The sequence below is a fragment of the Cryphonectria parasitica genome, assembly GCF_011745365.1.
Source record: "Cryphonectria parasitica EP155 unplaced genomic scaffold M406scaffold_5, whole genome shotgun sequence".
NCBI lineage: Eukaryota > Fungi > Ascomycota > Sordariomycetes > Diaporthales > Cryphonectriaceae > Cryphonectria > Cryphonectria parasitica.
This window is the reverse complement of record NW_024468913.1, coordinates 2,331,476-2,351,297: the sequence shown is the minus strand read 5'-3', so window position 1 is coordinate 2,351,297 and position 19,822 is coordinate 2,331,476. Positions and strand designations below refer to the sequence as shown.

At 53.5% G+C, this 19,822-nt stretch overlaps 5 protein-coding genes across 5 annotated transcripts; 1 reads left to right on the top strand and 4 right to left on the bottom strand.

The window, feature by feature from the left end:
* Positions 1–1,455: 1,455 nt before the first annotated feature.
* Positions 1,456–2,818, bottom strand: M406DRAFT_42407 (family 18 glycoside hydrolase; the record flags this gene model as incomplete). Its single annotated transcript, XM_040924192.1, has 4 exons — positions 1,456–1,545; positions 1,634–2,217; positions 2,308–2,539; positions 2,618–2,818. 4 exons carry the CDS (start codon positions 2,816–2,818, stop codon positions 1,456–1,458), a joined length of 1,107 nt encoding a protein of 368 aa, XP_040775665.1.
* Positions 2,819–5,678: 2,860 nt separating this feature from the next.
* M406DRAFT_331026 (uncharacterized protein) lies at positions 5,679–7,767 on the bottom strand (the record flags this gene model as incomplete). The annotated part of the gene is made up of 5 exons (XM_040920589.1): positions 5,679–5,731; positions 5,958–6,280; positions 6,378–6,746; positions 6,814–7,533; positions 7,616–7,767. 5 exons carry the CDS (start codon positions 7,765–7,767, stop codon positions 5,679–5,681), a joined length of 1,617 nt encoding a protein of 538 aa, XP_040775664.1.
* A 2,900-nt stretch (positions 7,768–10,667) lies between these two features.
* M406DRAFT_259012 (uncharacterized protein) lies at positions 10,668–12,045 on the bottom strand (the record flags this gene model as incomplete). The annotated part of the gene is made up of 3 exons (XM_040917270.1): positions 10,668–11,757; positions 11,844–11,863; positions 11,944–12,045. Coding segments are annotated over 3 exons (1,212 nt in total), but the record flags the coding sequence as incomplete, so codon positions are not given.
* Positions 12,046–14,452: 2,407 nt separating this feature from the next.
* M406DRAFT_351846 (uncharacterized protein) lies at positions 14,453–15,341 on the bottom strand. Its single transcript, XM_040922653.1, has 2 exons — positions 15,052–15,341; positions 14,453–14,971 (listed from the first exon to the last, which is right to left on the bottom strand). The coding sequence occupies exons 1-2, from the start codon at positions 15,242–15,244 to the stop codon at positions 14,601–14,603; spliced, it is 564 nt and encodes a 187-aa protein (XP_040775662.1). The 5' UTR covers positions 15,245–15,341; the 3' UTR covers positions 14,453–14,600.
* Positions 15,342–15,719: 378 nt separating this feature from the next.
* Positions 15,720–17,765, top strand: M406DRAFT_340251 (tyrosine--trna ligase precursor, mitochondrial (cyt-18); the record flags this gene model as incomplete). Its single annotated transcript, XM_040921539.1, has 3 exons — positions 15,720–15,964; positions 16,042–17,633; positions 17,722–17,765. 3 exons carry the CDS (start codon positions 15,720–15,722, stop codon positions 17,763–17,765), a joined length of 1,881 nt encoding a protein of 626 aa, XP_040775661.1.
* Positions 17,766–19,822: the final 2,057 nt, after the last annotated feature.

Genomic DNA, 19,822 nt, shown 5'->3' with positions numbered 1-19,822 from the left:
GCAGGAGGGGAGAATTTCGCCCCGTAACTGTTGCGCCCCTCGCATATGCAGGCAGGCTGGCTGGGTACGAGTTCACTCTTCACCAGACGTCCTCTTTCAGGGCCAAGCCCACTCCGTTTCACCTCGCCTGCCGGAGAAGAAGAGGGACCTCTGCCTTACGGCGCGCGGCTGAAACGAGACAGTTCTCCTGGGCTGCCTACCTCCCCGGGACAAGCAATAATCGGGTCTTCATGGACCACACACACACACACACACACACACATACACACAGGGCTGTCCACCCTGGGCTGAGGGTGTGAGGCGGAAGGGGGGTGGTATGCTGCTGCCGCTGCTGCCCCGCTCGTTCAGGTAGTCCCTCGGAAAATGTCATCATCGCGCAGCAGAAACCACACATACATGCACGCCACACGGCTGCATATGCACAAGCACGTCGCAGAAACAGAGAGGAGAAGGGTGACGGAAGCGAAGAAAGAAAGAAAAAAAAGTTTTCTTCCCCCCTCCCTCCCATTGTTTGCTGTACAAGATCCCTTGTCATCGGGTCGGACCACCTGCCTTTGCCCTCCGCTCGCCCCTCCTTTCTCTCCTCCCTTCTGATGTAGTATCGCGCTGTTTGGAACTAGGTAAAGGTTGCCGTGCTGCTAGCACGTGAGGGACAAGAATGTGGAGTACCTTTTGTTGTTGGGTTTTTTTTTCCCGCAAGCGAGAGAGTACAACACAAGGCCGATATGCATGCAAGTCAGGCTCAGCAGTAAGTGCTTACTTGGGAAGGCGTGGGGCAAGGCCCGGTGTGCCAAGCTGCACGCGGGTTGCTCACCGAGCTGGGCTTTGGACATCAACTGCTTGTGCGACAAGTGGCTTCCCTTATTTTTTGGAACCCTTGATGGGCACCTGTGGGTGGCGTTAAAGTAATGACGAGACAGAGTGAACACGTCAGGCCTGACCAAGAGGGGGGGAAGAAAAAAAAAGGCAGGGTAAAGGAAACCAGAAAAGGTAAGAAGACGGAAAATCAGACCATAGCACAACATGGTACGCACCCTGGTAATGACTCCTCACATCTGAGAATCTCGCCGATCTATGCATTCTTTGTTGTAATTCTCACCCAACAAGTCTTTCCTATGGAGTATGGAGGGGGAGGAGGGGGTATCTTTCTCGCTACTGTTCGGGGTATCCTTCTGCGTTCTGCTTTTCTCTTGCTTTCCGAGTCCATTCCCAATTCGTGGTAGAATTCTTTTGATGTTTCTGTAGTTTCGTTCTTCCGAACCAATGTGATTGACAAATGAAATGCTCCATGATTTTTCATTCTGTTCTTCTTTTTCCCCCCGTCCCTGGCGGGGGGGTCCAATCCTTTCCTGATCGCCAATGCCCATGCTATCCTAATCCGAGAACTCCAACCTGTAGAAGCCAATGCTCGCTGCGTGTTTCCTTTTGCCCGTAGTCGTCATATCTTCATCATTATTAGCAGCTATGCAGCGCCTTGAATCCGGCGGCGATCAGACTGCGCTTGCTGTCCTTTGCATCTGCCGGTCCGGTCCAGTAAAAAAGCCCCTAAAGCGAGCATCGCTAGTCAGTCTCTGACAAGGGTCTCTCTGGCTTTTTTTTTTTTGGTGGAAGAGCAACAGGAAGAATGACTCACCCCCAGACCTTTCTGCTTCACGAAAGCTGCCTTGGCCTTCACCGTCTCCGGATTATCGTACGTGATGAACCCGCTGCCGTTGCTGTCTCCGCCCACACAGAATGCTGCACACGCCCTCCTGTCCACAATCTCCTTGGTCCCCTTGCGCGGGAGCTGGGCGTAGTCAACAGTGCCATCACCACTCGGCCTGCCAAATCTGTGGCCCGGGCCGGTAACGCCCGGGAAGTGCCGGCCAAACACGGGAATCCCGAAGAGGATCTTCTTAGCTGGGAAGCCCTGGGAGAGGAGGTAAGACACAGCATAAGAGCCGGTGCAGCTCTCGTCTTTCTCGCCCGAGGCTAGATACAGCTGTGCATGGTGACCTGACTTGGGCTTCCACGGGCCGTACAGATCATAGGCCATCAGGTTGAGCAGGTCGAGGTACTCTGCGGCCCGACGAAGGTCGATCGTGCCAAGGACAGACCGGACAGCGGGTAATGCCGTCGTGAGGAGGTACTGCTCCACGGGAAGGTACGCGCGAACTGCAGCCAAGAGTGCGAGGAAATTGGTGCCTTGAACGGCGTCCTGGGGACATCTCCATACGACTAGAAAGAGAAACCAAGGGGTGTCAGCCGCGTACAAACAAGGAGACAGACGAAAGAGAAAGATAAAAAGGACGTGGGAAGAATTCATACTGTCAATGCCGTCCAGACCAGAAGCCTCGACCAGACCTCGACAAGATCTCGCAAAGTTGTCGCGCAGCATTGCGTTGGCAGCTACCGTGGGGAAGATTTGGCTCGACTGGCCACCCCCAACGGAGAGGATGACCTGCAGATGAGGGTGCTTCTGTTTGAGGTGCATCAAGGATCCAAGGCCACCTGATACACCATCACAAGGCGCCCGAGCATCAGCATACTCATCGCTCAGCTATGCGCACAGGACTTGTTAGTGCTCTGACTAGAAAACCGAAGGCTACCCGAGGAAGAAGGGTATTCCACGACTCACGAAGACGGCCCCGTCCGTTGCAACGTTCGCAAAGCAGTAGTAGACAGTGCTTATGCAGTTATAGTTCATGGAACCCGGCGTGTCTCCATTGTAGATCTTTTGGTTGGGAAAATAGACAGCGTTGGAGTAGTAGACTTGAGAAAGGCTGGCCGCTTTGCGCGAGGTGCGCGAGGGGGAGGACGACGTGGACGAGGAATTCATCTTTTATTTCTCTTTCTTCTTCTTCTGGGTGTGAGGATTGGTTTCAAGGACAAGGCTTGCTTGTTTTCCGAATCGTATTGAAGGGTGATATTGCAGTGATGGGAGACACAAAACGAGTCATTGGCAGCAACAAAAGTAAAAGTAACAAAAAGGGCCGGGCGCGACCGAAAAAGGAAATTTATATAAAATCCAGGTAGGTGACAGAGATGACTGAGTCGCACCCGCAGACAGACCTTTTGATGGTGGTCGCCGTCGGGCAGCAAGAGGCTGTCTTAGTGCAGATTCAGAATGGGTCAGTTGTCCATTTATATGTAAGAAAGATCTGGGAATAATCAATGCAGGAGCAGAGAAACCAGTGTCACTGTCCAAGACGGTGAGCAGTGCTGGGTCTGCTGGCGGAAACTCACTAAACGTGGGGTCCGGAAAGACAAGACCATCCTTGCTCTGATGCCGCCTGCATGCAAGCCAAAAAAAGATGCATGACATAGTTCCGCACGGCTGCCGCCATCATCCACTGGTGGCAGAGAGGTAATCTACCAAACACCATGAGCAGGGGGTGGGGGAAAGGGAGGGGCACCGGAATACCGACATGGGGTTGGGTAGATGCAAATCCCAAGATGAGGTTTCTTGAAACGCCCTCGTCATCCCAGGATCCAGGCGTGCTACTATTCTACAACAGGCAAGGTCTGAGCGTTGCGAACTGCTCAGCAGATGGCCTTGAACTACCTCTATACTTGGGATGACAGGTTGGGCTGAATTTAGAGGCTCAGAAGCCAAGAAAAGAAAAACAAAGAGTAAAACAGAAAGGCGTGCGCTGGCACTCCGTTGTTGGAATCGCGACGCCATCTTGCGCCAACAGGGAGGAACCTGCCACTCGAGCTAGGGCTGGCCGAGCTCAAGTCAATGGACGCCAAACAATCTCACCTACACGACACGAAAGTCCACACAACCGTTCATCGAGCTCTCGAGGGTAGTAGGAGACAAGACTGCGCCTCCCACCCTTCCTGGCTAACTACACCATGACAACATACACAAGCTGTGCTGGCAGCTGGACGGCATGCTGCAGAGAGATCCAGCACAACACCTGCTGAACACGCAAAGAGAAGCCTCGAGTGGCTCCTGATGATTCCACAACAACGTCACCACCAGAAGATGCGTTGTCGAGGAACCGGAGAGGCCTTGCGCCCTCGAGCAGGCTGTCCGTATGGATCATTCTGTGGTATTCTCGATGATGCATGCTCACAACAAGACGTGTTTCTCGTGCCGAGCCGGCATGGCCGTGCTGACGAGGCGTGCGGGGGCCTGGGAGGAAGGCGTGTGTTGAGGTGGTTCGTGTGAATGCATAACACGGTAACCCGCCAGTTAGTCGCTGAAAGCCTCAGGTGGCCAGCGCATCCCCTCCCGCCTCCTGGGCTGAAGGGGGAACGGATCTCGGCCGTACCAAAGCCAGGGTCATGGGCCTGAGGAAGCAGTATAGTAGATCTGGGATGACGGGCTTGGCGGCGATCGAAGAACAGGGAATTGGGGACGCCGTCGTATGTCTAACGTGGAGCACGTGTGTATAGATTTGCATAGAAAACGAACACGACCTCGAATGGCCAGCCTCGTGAGCGGTGTGGCTTTGGCACGGATCATGAGCTGAGCTTGAGACCGCAATGTGTCAAAACTGGATTGAGTTGAGTGACTATGCATTTGAGCCGCCGTGTTGGTGTGGCAGGGCCTTGCTCTCTGTTTTTAGGGAGAGAGCGTCCCGTATTCCGGTCTCGTGTCGATTGACTGACTTATTGGACTGTTGTCTGTTGAGAGAGTTTGGGTGGCTGGTTTCAACATAAGTCAACGGTCTCCGCATGTCATGGTGGGTGGCGTCGCACCCTGCCATGCTCACCACGTCCCACCGACTTTGTGACGTGACAAACTGGAAGATCGAATGCTCTGAGGCCCAAAGCGCCCAAGGTAGGGAGACGGTATCTGACTCGGGCGGGTCATCTGCGACAAGCAGAGGCGTGGCATCGCAGGCTGCCAGGTCAAAGATACATTGGTACATGTGTGTGGTTGTGACTCAAAGGCACAGAGGTCGCTGCCAAGTTTTTTGAAACGTCCATCTCTTCTGAGAAGTGATGTGAGTAGCAGAGCAGACGTGTGTAAGGCTTTCTCTACTTGTACTTTTGTAAAAATGCGATACTTGGTCGAGAGAAAAAGGTTGGGACGGGTAAGAGTTGCACCGCCCGCAGCGGTTAAGTACCTATTTAGTTCTCTTCACCCGATTGCCGACCTGAGAACTCGACTTAGATCTGCGACTACGTCTTTTCAATCTGAACCACTGAATGATACCCTACATACAGTGATACCATAGTACTGCAAGAACCGTGAAGGATGAGACATATCAGCTCACACAAAGTGGCAGAGTCCAGCCACCCGGCAGCATTCCCGCACTACGATGTACCTAATCAGAACTTTAACAGCAGGTCTGGGATTACGTAATACATCAAGGCAGCTGCGAGGAAGGTGCATTCTCCGAAGCAGGCAAGTCTCAATGATCGACACCAGGTTTCAAAACGCCAACAAGGTTTTTGCGTAGGAAAAAAGGAAAGAATAAGACAACTCAATTCTCACTGCTTCAGAACGACAGCAACCCTCGATGAGCCATGAGCTGACCAGCAGCCGTGCAGCTTCTCATGCTGGCCAGGCTATATCTTATGCAAGGAGGGTATTTCTCTCTTCTTCTTTCTGTATCTCGCGAGCAGTCCCTGCTGTTCCTTTCACACCAGCTCTGCCGTCCTAGTTCGGCGACGTTCAACGTCTGCTCCATAACGAATGGTGGTGTCGAGCCAAGTTGTCAAATGTTCATGGCAATTATCCATTACCCAGCCACTGCTCGTTTCGTCTGACGCTCGGCGCCAACAACGATCATGGCTATACCGCCCATATTCACCCGCCTGGGGGAGGGGGAAGGGGAGAGGCTCTGCCCCTGGTAAGAAGACACAGTCTCCTTTGAGGATGTACAACTATCATCTTGCTTGCAATCGGCTCATTTGAGCCTGGATAACTGCATTGAGTGCTTGCACGTATCGATCTTGATGCTACTCGTCAGCCTTTCACTGAGCAGACCTCCTTTGGGTAACCTGGGCAGCAGACTTACCAGCGATCTTCCACCTCTTTGCGAACACCTCAAGGCAGCCCCGGAGGAGTTGTATCTTGTTCGAAAAATCAACTCCTTGCGCCAGCGCGCCTCCAGTGGTTACCAGAACCTTCGCCGCTAGGAACATGCTGTGTGCCAGTGTTGGCACCAGGGGTCCCGTGAACGACAGGCTGCCCGATGACGAGGTGATGAGCTGTGCGTTGTGGCAGATCGAATCGATGACTTGGATCGTGCTCTGGACAGCACTTCTATCGCTGGGATCAAAGACCGGCTGAGAGGTCCTTCCGAGGCCTAGATGAGGATAATTGAGCTTGAGCATCGCACTAGCCCGCCTTCAGCATACGGTCTCAAGAGACAGAGGGGGGAGGGGGGGGAAAAGGGGGGGGGGGGGAGATTCAGAGGGTCTTGGGCTCTTCTCACGTGTATGCGAGGCTCAAAGCAGCAAAACGGCTCCCGTCCTTCCATGGCGTCGACACAATGTTACGAGCATGGTCCACAATTGCGGCATGTAGAGTTTCGCGGGGAAGGGTGGGCACGCTTGATGGTTTCGTCCGTACCAGCACCTGCGACAGAAGGGATGCCGATTTTGCTTCTGGAAACACGATGGTCTCTATCTTTTCGTCGCCGTCATTGGCAAATCTATAAGTGCTCTCTTGTATGGACCCGCCATACTGCTCTGGGCCGGCTTGAGAAAGCTGAAGAATTGGATCGAACGTCTCCGGAAAGGGGATCGCGAAGGAAAGACTTGGAATAACCTGTGGATATCCGAGTTCTTCTGATTGAAGACCACTGAGCCGGGTTAGTCTGGGTGCCTCGACAAGCCAGAGGGGGGGGGGAGGATCGCGAGTTGGCGCACCTTTCCAGAAATACCACGGTCCACCACAGGATCGAGCACAGCTTCAGCTCCCTGGCCCGGACAATCCACTGGTCCTGTCCCCAAAACGATTCATCGAGCCAGCCGAAGGCACGAACAATAGTGATGCATGTACCCAGAGTCAGATACGCTTGTTGAGGCATCAGATGACCAAGCTCGTACAGGCAGATCAAGAGGTGCGCCTGCAGGAGGGACGTTGACAGAGGCAGCTTGGCTACAACAACACCGCAAAGCGTCTTGACCGCATGGTAAAGGCTGTTCTGCATCGAGACGGCTGGAGTCTCTTCTGGCGAACGGACGATCAAGAGCATGCACAATGCTAACAGCCCAGTCTCGGCCGAGGGCTCTGCCCACATCTGCTCCAGTCGTTCCTCAAAGCTCGCACTTTCGATGATAGTGAACCAGGCATTGATGGTTCCAAAATAATATCGTATGATGCTTTCAGTTGTCGATCTGTCTCCTACGATCTGGGCGAGGCTTCGAGAAACAAAATGATGTATGTCTTCTGTCGTTCCTAGGGGTGCAAACAGCGCCGGGCTGATTGTGGGGTTGGCAGGGCCTATTTGACCTCCCAAGAAAGCGCTGACAGCAAACGATCCTGGGGCATTTATGTTTCCAAGGCTCTCGAAACTTGTTCGTGCCGACGGGTCCGCCGAGCGGGAGGCTGCTTGATCGTCTTCGTGTTGGCAGAACTCGAGGGAGCTGTTTGTCCGTCAATAATCTCCAAGGCTCGAACACATTGGTGCCGATGAGAGCATAGAGGGGGGGGGGGGGAAGGACCCACTAAGTACACCGTCCACAAGAGGGAAGTTTCTTGTCACACTTCTTCTTCTTCCTCCTACAGTTCAGGCACACCCTCGACGATTTGGCTCCTCCATCTGAAGACGGAGACGGAGGGTCCGAGGCTGGCAGCTGAAGTGAAGTCGAGCCCTGCATTGTGGACGACGAAGCGACTGTGCGCGGGCCGACTGACTGACTGACTGACTGACTAAATAAAACAAAGAAACGAACGAGAGGAGGGGTACTGACACCAAACTCCGGACCATCGACTTGCGATGTTTGCCATCTTATTTATTCATGGCAACCCTGAAGACGGCATCAGCAAAGTCATATATGTCCGCAGCCCTCCGTGGGCCACCCCGGTCAAAATTCGCTGCATGTGCTCAGCAGCGCCGTGGGATGACCAACGGTCCCGTTTTGCATACTTTGGTGAAGGCAGCGCCGCTCAGCCCACCGGGGACCACTAGACCTGCATGGTGACATTTTCTTTGTTTGACCGCACTAACGCAATAGGAGATAGACACTCATCCACAACGACTTCGATCATTTTGCTGAATATTGATTTTTGATTTCTATTTTCTTTCGTTTTTACTAATTTTAGGGGAACGTTGCCTGCGCCAAGCTGACAACAATGGCTCTGTGGCTACCAACAACAGTAAGAGAGTGAGAGAGACAGACAGAGACAGAGTTACGCGGGCAGGTGATGGTAAGGGTCAATACCGGTGCCCCTGCGCCAACACCCAACACCTAACACCCTACATGCAGAGCAATCCGACAGGACCAGAGAAGTTCACCCCTCGTTTGTGCAGCAGCAATGGGTCTCTCTTGGGAGATGATGTGATGCACTAGATTTGGGAGCGCAGCCGGACGCTTTCCTGGGGATTGATAAGCGCAAGTTTTCTGGGCTCGACTGCAATTCGCCAGTTACCGACAGTCACTATGCTATAGCGTCATGCCCGGCCTGAAACATCGGTCCACACGGCCCTCTGCCTCGAGCTAATGGGGAGCTTGACTGGAGCTCATGCAGGTGTGTGAGAACCCCATCCAGGGACGACGACAGTAGCTCGTACCGATAATAGATCATGCGGTTCAACCAAGCACCAGACTCACACCGCGGCGTTGACATCGGCCTCCGCAGCATGACCCTCCCAGACAACCTTCTCCAGAAACTTAGCCTGTGAGGCGATGCAAGAGGAAGACGCAAGAGATGCAGCGGTGACGGCCGGTATCTGGCCGCCCCCTGCCACGGGAGCCTTAGCCCTACGGGGCGGACCTGCAGCAAGCGCAAGCCACTGAGGCCCATGGCATTAGCCGCGTTGCAGTGCCCCCAACGCGCTTCTTGCAACACAGCGATGCCCTGTCATCCCCCAGCAAAATATTTCTCGTGGGGAAAGCACAGCCACGCAAGACGATAGACCGCACTCCTTTGGGTTACCTCAAATCAAATCATGTCCGAACACTTTCTGGATCTTTTGATGGCTATGAGCATGACCTCATACGGCTGCGGACTCTTGTCCAAACAGATGAGAGGATGCACCTCTTCACACCGCATCTCACGTCAGCCTCTCTCCATCACCTCACCTGCAAATCTTCCAGCGGTATGCAGCAGGCAGGCAGAACGAGTCCTTTACCACTAACCAAGTTACTGACCCTGCCAATTCTAGCATCAATGACCCGAGCAAGGATAGCCGAACTCGTCTAGAGCCATTCTTCTTCGAGTCTGTGAAACAGTCAGTATCTTTGCTGCTCGTCTTTTTGATTCCCTTTTCTCATGATAGTCAACTCGGATGCAGCTGTTTTCTTTTGTTTTCTTTTGTTTTCTCTTTGGTCTTCCATTCTTGTCTCAAAAGAGAGGCCGCGAGGGCGGGGGGGGGGGGCTCATGACGATGGATATCTCACCTCACCGCAACACCAAGGATATTTGTCCGTTCAAACTGACCTTGGACGACAGAAGAGGAAATGGTATACCGGCGGCCTATGCGCTCGGAGGTAACCGGGCCAATCCAAGCAGTCGATTTTCTGACAAGCCCAACCCCTACCGCATCGGAAGGGAGATGGTGTGAATAGCTGCAGCTGGAGGCCCCAATCCTTCATGCACTCTTCTGCTGCTCCTGCAGCCGCAGCAGCAGCCAGGCGTTCCCTGTCCAATGGCACATCCGAGGACCCCACTACTATGTACCGTAGTACCATAGTGCGAGTTCTATGGTACGTGCACGTGTGTCTCCCCCAAGCCATTACTCCGCAACCACACATGAAGCCCTTTTCCTCTTTCTCGTTACACCAGCCAGCCAAAGCCAAGCCATTACATGCGTGCCTGGGGAAGCATTTGCGCATTGGGTTGCATCATATCCTGTCTTTTCTGTCTCGGCTCGACTGCTGATCGATCTCGAGGTTTCAGATGGCACCGATGCACCTAGTCTGCGAAGAGAAGGTCTCACCACGTCACATTTCTGCTTACCCCTCCCGGAGGACTTCATATTGGCCCGCCCACCCATCTTTGCTTACGATGCTGCTTATTCGACTTGCTCGGTTGCCTGTTCAGGATAACTGCAGCTAGGTCGGATCATCTTCCTACTATGGACACCACCATTCATTTGCTCGGTGAGGCTCAAGGGCCCAAGACTCACGTCGCGTCTTGTCTCGGGTTTTATTTGCATGCTTCTTGGATAGTATTGCCTGGTTCTGCTGGTCATGGCCAGACCCCCAAGAACCAAATTTCATTCCTTTCTTTTCTTCCCCTTCATCTTCTTCTTCCAGCACTGCGATCACTGACTGGCGCAACGGCGTCATCACACCTTCATTCGCTAAGTCTTTTCTGAAATTTCGTCGCCGGCCACACACCCAGATCATCATCATCTGGTAGGATCCGAAAGCTAAAAATGAAATCCAAAAAATAATATTCTAGGACTGTCGCTTCCTTTCTATGCCTAGTAGTCCGACACAGGGCTGTCGGGCAAGGCTTCCATTTAACACTCGCAGATTCTCGGAACTCCTACCCACTAATTTCTTATAGGCTCCCGTCTACACCCCAGACGTTCCTATATTGTTCACTGGACTCATGCTGTGATGGCTGCAACAGTCTCGGCCGAGGGGTACGTCCATGAATCGTTTCTCAGAGCATCACTCGGTCCATAGAACCGCAAGCCGAGTTGAAAAGAAGCACTTTCGGCCGGCGAAGGCAGCCAATTACTCGTCCAATTGGCCGGCGGCACAACATTGCCAGGCTGCACGAGGATCTGAAAAGGCCCGTCTGTGCCGTCGGAGTACTTGCTCCCGTCCATCATGGTCAGGTTGCTCCTGTCCCCGAGCGCATACACGTCAATCGGGTTCTCGATCAGATACCCCGCGGCGTTGTACGCTGTCAGGCTCCAGAAGCCCAGGTCTTCGAGGGGCGGTCTCGAATCAAATATGACGAGCAGTACCGTCGTGTTGGACGCGGTCAAGGCCCCTCCGTACACCGGATAGAGCACCTGGTCGTCCGTCATGGCGAGGTACCCGGCTGTGGCGACGCTGTATCGTGCAAAATAGGCATCGTAGTAGTTCCCGATAAACGACGTGTTCTGCATGGTCCAGCTGGTGCCAATCTGGATCTCGAAGCCCGTGTTCTTTGCCTCGGCCGCCACCGACGCATTCGCAGAGGCGGACGCAGCGGTGAGGTTTGTGCCCGCGGGCTGCGCAGAGGTGCCATTGGGGAAGGAAAACCCGGCGTCCCTGAGCGTCTCGTTGATCCAGCTCCTGTCGGCGACCACCTCGCTGGGATTAAACTGCGCGAGTAGTGCGCCGAGGTTCAGCACGCCCTGCTCGAGGATGCTCTGCCCGCCAGGCACGATGGCCGCGTCGTAGAAGATGCTCAGGTTCAGAGCAGGCGCCACGGGCTGGGCGTCTCGCGGTATCTCGGTGACATGCAGCTGATCCTGCAGTGCATTCACCGCAGCTGTGCCGCCATTCTCCGGTTGTACTAGAATGCGCACAAGAGAGATCCCATATGGCGTCGGGAGGTTGACATAACCGGCGTATGAAGAGGAGGAGGAGTTGGTGGAGTTGGCCGCTAGCCATGCACCTGGGTTGTTAGGCTCGTAACGCACGAGGTATGTGCCGCCTGGATAGGACTGCAGAGGGCTGAGGTTGGCAACGTCGTTGGCGTAGCTTGAAATGGATCAGTCAATCATGTCAGCTGCCAGATGTCGGACTCCTTTTTTCAGCTCTGTCCTTTCCCACCCATTCTTACTTACGCGTCATAAAATGGCCAGGTCTGTAACCATGTGTTTTGAGCAATGATGCAGGTCTGTAAAGGGGAAAAGATAGGAGACAAAAAGAAGGAGAAGAAATTACCCAATACCGATCGGTCATGTCCGGAATAGTGACGGCCAGATCTGAGGAAGACAGATCCAGAAAGACACGAGAGTACAGCGTGTCGACATTAGGCTTCACAAGTGCTGTATCGGCTGCCGTTGACAAGTTGATCTGGCTGTAAATCGTATTGGTCGACGCATCCTCTACGCCCCGAACATAGAGCCCATAAGGCCAGAAAGGATAGGAATACTACAAGAGAGAGAGAGAGCGCGCAAAAAGACCCGGCATATAGCCATAGTCAGCCAACATCCCATCAGTCTCTTTCTCGAGAAGAAAGAAAAGGGAGAAAGAAAGAAGAAAAAAAGGCCCCTATCATGATTCCTTGACCACCTGCTGGGGGAGGGTCCGGGCCAAACTCACAAGGTATGCAAAGGTGACGTTCTGCTGGGCGCATGTCGTTGACTCGTTGGCGCAGATCGTCCAGCTGACGCCCGGGTACGCCACGGCCCTGACGAGCGCCGCGCCGCTGAGGGCGAGGGTTACGGCTGGCAATCTCATGGGGATTGGTTTTGGTGTTACGTACTCAGCAGTCTAATAATGCGTACGACCACAAACGGTTCCCCAGAAGATAAGCTGGGGGGAAGGGGGGGTTGTGGTGCCCGCTGGTAATGTGTACCGTTAGGTATGTCCCGAGTATAAATATCTGCTTGCAAAAATGCTTACTTACCTGAGCCGGCTTGTCATCCATGTTCAACTACATTGTACTGCTGAATTACTGTCTCTAGCATCCTAGAATAATCCTTGAGAGAAAGATTGACGCCATTGCTAGCAAGCGATTCGCAATTTAGAAGGGGCTCCAGTACTCTGTCCCCATCTTCGCCCTAGAGCAGGTATACCGCTCTTCACCCAGTGCCCAGGCCGCCCTGCATATAAGGTGCTGCAGCAGACCAAATCTGCAAGCGACCCCGAGATCCATACAGCCGACCCTCTTTTTACTTGGTAGGAAAGGGGAGCGGTTTCCGGATCGGCAGTCGGCGTTAGTTGCAGTTGAGGACAAGATCGAGTGGACCGATGGGGGCCAAAGTTATACGTATAGTAATTCCTACGTAGTATTTATTTGTGGCTGATTGAATGGCGTCCGGCATATGATTTGCCAATTGTGGTCTATTCTGTGTCGGTAGATCCATCATCAGGCATGTAGGGAACTCGCCGGCTTGGTAATAAGTACTGTATTCGCCACGCAACTGGGCCCAAGGCATTGACATTGGAACAAAATTATTGTCCATGGTCAAATCCAGTCCGGACCTAGAAATGCGCTGGCCGGTAACAATACGGTCGGTATGTGATTGGCGGTCTGTGCCTATAAACTGACATATGCATACTTAATCTTGGAAAGTCGTAAATTTATGGCCCTGTTCCCGATTCCAGGCCTCATCCGTCTGTCTAACCAAGTGGTCGTAGCAATTGTACGGACTGCCTGACGCAATCAAGCCGGGAATCATGCAACGGCTTTTCTTCCATGACCGCTGTTTAGGGCCCACCGTGGAAGATGGTTATGCCGGAAGAGCGCTTCCGCAGATTTGTTTACGATGGAGGGGGTGCGCATTAGAAGAATCTCTACTCTCAGAACAAGTCTATCTAGTACCAATCTTGTACTGTGACTTACCAGATCATGTTCATATTCATATATGTTATCATTCTTTTCTGTTAAATGTTTCATCCTCCATTTTCCTCTCTGTTCAACCACTGATCATCTGATCCGGAGAAATGCTCACAGGTTGGTCAGTATCAATGTGCAGTTGTACTAGGCAAAACATGTTGCACCAACTAGCCACTTGAACCTAAAGCTGTTACGCCCAAGTTCCAGGCCAGACTCAGATGAAGATCCTGTCTTTATCTCATTGCCATATCGACAACCAGATAAATTCTTGAAGAGTAGCTGGGAAAATAACTTGTGTCACATGTGATGTTTCATTTCTAGACGAGTAGTGATTCTAGAATCCCTGGGACGATTTTTTCTTCTTTGGTTTCTTCTTCTTCGCAGGCTCTTCATATGATGCATTCAGATGTCTCCCCCTCCCCCTCCTCTTCTTCTCTCCCTTTTGTTCTTTCCTCTTCTTCAAATTGTGACTCAAACACTATGTGATATGTGTGGCCTGTGACGAGAATCCGTGGTTGCAAGCCATTCTTTAAAAAAGAAAAAGAAAAAAGACCCCACTCATCAGCTTGAGCCATATTGCCAGACCCGAAAGATAGCAAGTAGTCTGTTCAGCTCCAACCGAAGCTATTCATAGTTTATTCTACATTTGTTGTTTATCCTCCAAAGACTTACTAACATATGTCAGTCCATAGAGACAATCTTGAGAAGCCTAGAAGAACTGCCCCCCCCCCCCCAAAGACCCACCACAATGACCTGCCCTCAAGGATTATAATGGCTCTTGGCAAGGTGGTGGTTCCCTATGCTAGTAAATCGAAAGACTTGCTCTACAGCTGTGTTAGGGACGAAGTAGACGGGACACTTTCGAAATAATAGGAAGTTGCGCGCATTGCTAGAAGATAGTGTCACGTATGCACATTCATGCTATCAATTGAGCCATCATCTAAGACCCATGTATTCCGATCATTCTTCCATACAACACACTCATACTGCCCCATTCACCATACACGAAACCGCCAAATCCTGCCAATGCCTTTAATCATGCCTTCCAGATCCTCTTGGTGGCTTCGACGATACCCACATCCGTTGTCTCAAACTCATACAGACCGATTCCCACCAATATCGTTGCCAGGTTCAGCGCCCATGTGCAGAACTTGCGCAGCAGAGGGTAGCCCCACGTGGGAACATAGTCGATGATGATGGCCTGCACGCTGAGGTGGGAGTGTACGAGCAGCGTTCCGACCAGGATGGCGTCGAGGGTCGGGTTCAAGGAGCCGGACGCGAAGGGGGCGATGGTGAGCGGCACCAGGGCGGCGGCCATGCCGCGCTCAAAGGTCCAGTGGTAGCGGCCGTGGGAGGATGAGGGCGTGGGAATCGGGGCAGGGTCGTTGACGGTGCCCTTGATCACCTCTGTGAAAGAGTATTATTGTCAGTGACCTGCGCGTGGAAGACAGAAGGGGGGAACCGGTTGATGGCAAGACGAGACGTACGTGGGCCAGGAGGCAGCAGGTTTCTCCGGCTTGTGGCGTGGAAGGCTGTGATCTGGGTGATGCTGGGCTTGAACGCAGGCCTTAGGAGCTGCTGGCGGGCAGTCGAGGAGAGCAACGACGGGCCAGTTCGGGTCGCCGGCGAGGCGAAGGCGGCCGTCTGCCGCAACAGCGATGAGCGAACGGCCGATGCCATATTGGTGGTAAAAAGAGCCAGTCGGGGCTGAGCGACTGGGAGGTGGGAATTGATTGTACTCGGCTCGTTGTTGTCCCCCAAGTGTCGGATTGAGGTTGTCGTCGATGATGATGCTTTAACCGACAAGTTGCCGAGGATTGCAAGCAGAATCGGAAGCTCTACGATTGGTTGACAATGATGAGTAAGAGGGCAGGGGTGCTGCAGCGACATGAGACCTCTGCCTGCCGGATCTATGTTATCGATAAGACACCCCAGCTCCTTGCGCCAAATTTTCTTGAAATGCAAAGGCAAGAGGCCAATGTTTTACCATGGTACAATTCTCGCGGCCTGCTAAAACTCCACACGCAGCAGCAGATTCTTAATACTGTTGAGAACCAGTATTGCCGCCCCGCGCTATTCAGTTGCCCCCGCGCTGAATGAGCGCATCGCTCTGCAGCCTGATTGGCGCTTCAAGGACTCACGAGAGCTGCTCAACATGGCACAATTGACCTCCTTGTACAAAAGCCTCCCAGCGCGCGCCCTTTTGTGTCGCGACTGTTTATGGGCTAGAACACTAAAGTCGGCTTTTCCTCAACGAAGATGGGTCGGCACGAAATTCATGGCTAAGCTGGTGGCTGCGGATGAAGACTGGAGGCACATGGCACAGGAGATTTCCCAGGGAAGGAGGACGCATATATTTGACGAGTTCGAGGAACGGGGCTTCGTTAAGGATGTCGTGGGGTAGGTAAGCTGGGTCTGTCTCTTTCATGGCCTAGGCGATAGGGGGACGTGTTTCTGACAAATTCTGCATCCTGTAGGACTCGTCAACATATCAAAGAGACGATGCGGAGAAAACGCATAGGCGCCTACTGCGGTGTCGACCCAACCGCCCCCTCTTTGCACCTCGGCCACCTGGTGGCGTTCATGCCCATCTTCTGGATGTACCTGCATGGCTTTGGCTCCTTTATACTGATCGGAGGCTCCACTGCCAAAATCGGAGACCCCACGGGCAGGACGGAATCTCGCCCGGAAATACGCTCTGCCCAGCTGGTACAGAACCTCGCGAGCATACAATACCAACTCAAGGCGGTCTGGGAACACGTCGAAGAAAATGGGCGGAGGTTTGGTTTCAAGAGGGATTGGGCCTGGAGGCGAGGCGTCATTAACAACAATGCGTGGTGGAATAAACTTCCCATGTTGGATGTCTTGAAACGGTTGGGGTCTCAAGTGAGGCTTGGCCCGATGCTTGGACGCGACAATGTCAAGAAGAGGATTGATGACGGCACTGGAATGTCCTTTGCTGAATTCTCCTATCCTCTGATGCAGGCCTGGGATTGGTATGAGCTTTTCAAGCAGCGTACTGTCCAGTTGCAGATTGGAGGCTCTGATCAGTACGGCAACATCCTCACCGGTGCCCAAGCTGTCAAATACTGCATCGAAAACGAGCCCGACCCAGCCAAGAAGCTGCCTCATGGGGAATTTGACCAGCCTATCGGTTTCACGGTACCGCTTCTCACAGACTCCGCCGGTACCAAGTTTGGAAAAAGCGCAGGAAATGCTATCTGGCTTGACCCTTTTAAGACATCCCCCTTCGACATGTATGGTTACCTGGTGAGAAGACCCGATGATGACGTCGAACGGCTATTAAAACTCCTCACCTTTTTCCCTCTGAGCGACATCGCCAAGTTCATGGAGGAGCACAAGACCAACCCGCCGAAGCGAGTTGCGCAGCATCTTCTAGCCTATGAGGTGACGGCCCTCGTTCACGGCACCCAGGTTGCTCAGCGCACACAAGCCGAACATCGAACGAGATACGGTGGCAACAAAGACATACCACTCAATACGGGGCAGATCGAACAATCCAATGAGCAGTACCAAGCTGTACAGGGCCACCCAACGACAATCGACAACCGGCCTCGGATCGACCAGAAGCTGCCCTACAGCATAGTTGAAATGTCTCTTGCGCGCATCGTCTTTGCCGCCGGACTTGCGACCAGCGTCTCGGATGCTGACCGCACCATCAAGAACGGCGGCATCTACATAGGCGGAGCCCCCGGGCAGAAAGGTCATGTCAACAAGGGCATGAATCCCGAGCAGCTGATGTTCACCCCCGTCACGACTTGGCCCAACGCGGCCAACAGGAACTTCCTGATCGATGACAAGATCCTGCTGCTGCGCAAGGGAAAGCACAACCTGCGATGCATCGAGCTCATCAGCGACGACGAGTGGGCCAAGAGCGGGAAGGAGTATCCAGGGCAGCCGTTTACTGGTGCGTTCCGCAAGGCTATGTCGAAGGTACGGCATATGGTCGAGGAGGCGAGGATGAAGAAGGCGAACGAAGGAGGCATGATTAGCCCAGAGGATGTGGTTGATGTATCGCAGTTGCCTGCCCCAACCCAAGCCGTCACCCGTAAGAACGCTCGGGAGGAATTGGCCAAATACGAGAAAGAGGGCCTGATCAAGGGTTTGAAGACGCTGCGATTCTGAAAGCGGTACAGACCTTGCTGCTGGTGCCGGGTGCCGCTCCTCGATGGTCTGCTGAGGTTGATACCGACCAGCAACCCGAGGCACATCTGCACGACAGGGAACTCTGTACAATTATCACAATCTGACAGATTGTGTGTATATCTCCTAGAACATAGTCGAGAATATCTAAACTCATCTACACCCAACCCGAGCCCTCCCGACCCCCCTCTCTCTCCCTGTATCAATGTCCCTTTCACCGATACAACACCGTCAAATCGTATGTAGGCGCAGGAAAACTCTTCAGCTTCTCCATGATCTCCCCATCCGTGACGTTCATCTCAGTGATGATCTGATCAAAGTTATGCATCCCGTCCATGTACTTCTGCAGAGGGTCACCACCACCACCACCACCACCCTTGCTGCTGGCCTCGACCGGCCTGCTCTGCCCCGTCACCAGCGACGCCAGGTACTGCTTGCTGACAACATACTTGTGCACACGGTACAGGAGCCCCTTGATGACGCCAAATTGCACGAGGCGCCGCACGTCCACATACCGCAGGACGTCGAAGCCCGCGTCCATGTGCAGCCTTAGCCACTCGGCCACCGACCGCCCCACGCAAAAGGTCGTCATGAGCTTGACGAGCTGGTAGTTGCTCACGCGCTGCCCGGAGGACATGATGCACACGTAGTTGGCGCACTCGTCCACGATCCCGAGGGAGGAGCCGGCGCCCCCGCCTCCCACAGCGCCACCTCCTCCTCCACCTCCACCACCACCCATCATCATGCCGCCTCCTCCTCCTCCTCCCCCTCCCCCTCCAGAGCCCGCGAGACCAGCCCCCCCGGCGCTGTCCTCGTCGGCAGTGGTTGTGGTGGTGGTAGTGTTGGCTGTCGTCGTGTTATTGTTGGCTGCGGTGTAGTAGTACCCGTCGCTGCTTGCGTTGGCGACGAACTCGTGGATCCCGGGGCGGGGTGCGTAGCACGAGCCGAAGAAGAACATGTCCAGCAGCAGGATGGTGTCGTAGTACAGCAGGTGCCGCAGCGCGAGCTTGGTCAGGTCCAGGGAGACGTCCGCGGCGAAGGCGATGCGCCGCACGTCGCTGACGCCGTCGATGTGCCGGATCACTTTTTGCAGCGTCAGGTCCCACGTCGGGTCGACGACGTCGGCGAATTTCATCTTGGCTACGGGGACGTGCCAGCCTTTTACCTCGGGGGGTGTGCGGTGGTGTGGAAAGAGTTTCATGTTGATTGTGTTTGCGTCATCTGTGGAGGAAAGAGGGGAGGGAAAGAGTACTGTAAGTATGTGTCTGTTTTATTTTTTTTCCCTTCTCTTCTTCTTTCTTGCGTGTAAAAGAAGAAAGAAAAGAAAATGGCGAAGGGATGGTGGGAGATGGACAAAAGATGACGCACCGACGGGTATCATGCACTCGCCATAGTTGTTCAGGTCCTCCTTGATGATCTCCAACAGGCTCTCGATCGGCCTCCTCGTTCCTTCACCAGCGCTCCCCTCTCCGTCCCGGCTTAGATACTCGGTCTGCTTCTCCATCTCGGCAAACGTCACGGCCAGCCGTCTCACGACGCGCTCGTAGTGAATCTGGTCGCCCTCGTCCGCCTCGACGACCAGGCCAAAGTTGAAGATGAACTCATTCCGCTGGTATTTTGGGTTGGCGATGGCAACGGGAAACCCGAGGATAGAGTACTTGGAGTCTGGGTCGCTGACGGCGATGTAGCGGTTGAAGAAGCCTTTGCGCGGGATGATGTACTCCTGCAGCACGTCAAAGTCGAACAGGCTGGGTTTCCTCTGCTGTGAGGAGGAAGAAGAAGAAGACTCAAGGGGCACGATGCAGCCTGGAGGTGCCTGGGCTACGATCTTAGTGCCTGGCAGATGTGGAGTCAGCCTTTTGTGTCATTGTGAGGAAATGTGTGAGTTGTGTGTGAGGGAGTGCGATTGAATGCTTTCTGAGATATGAGAGAGAGGAGGAGAACATTGAGGTTTCGGCAAAGCATCAATCCATATTGTATCTCACCTTCCTGAGGGAAGAATCTGGCGTAAAATATCCCTTGTATCATCGTGCTGGCTTGCTCTTGACCATCATGGGAAGAGAATAGATAAATCTCATGACAATCGTCCAACAG

What these genes read in the sequence shown, in the direction of transcription:
- M406DRAFT_351846 (XM_040922653.1), bottom strand. Translation starts at nt 15,244, where the DNA reads ATGGCATCGGCCGTTCGCTCATCGCTGTTGCGGCAGACGGCCGCCTTC. An exon ending in CCTGCTGCCTCCTGGCCCAC is followed by an intron (nt 14,972 to 15,051) that starts GTACGTCTCGTC and finishes ACTCTTTCACAG; the next exon opens with AGGTGATCAAGGGCACCGTC.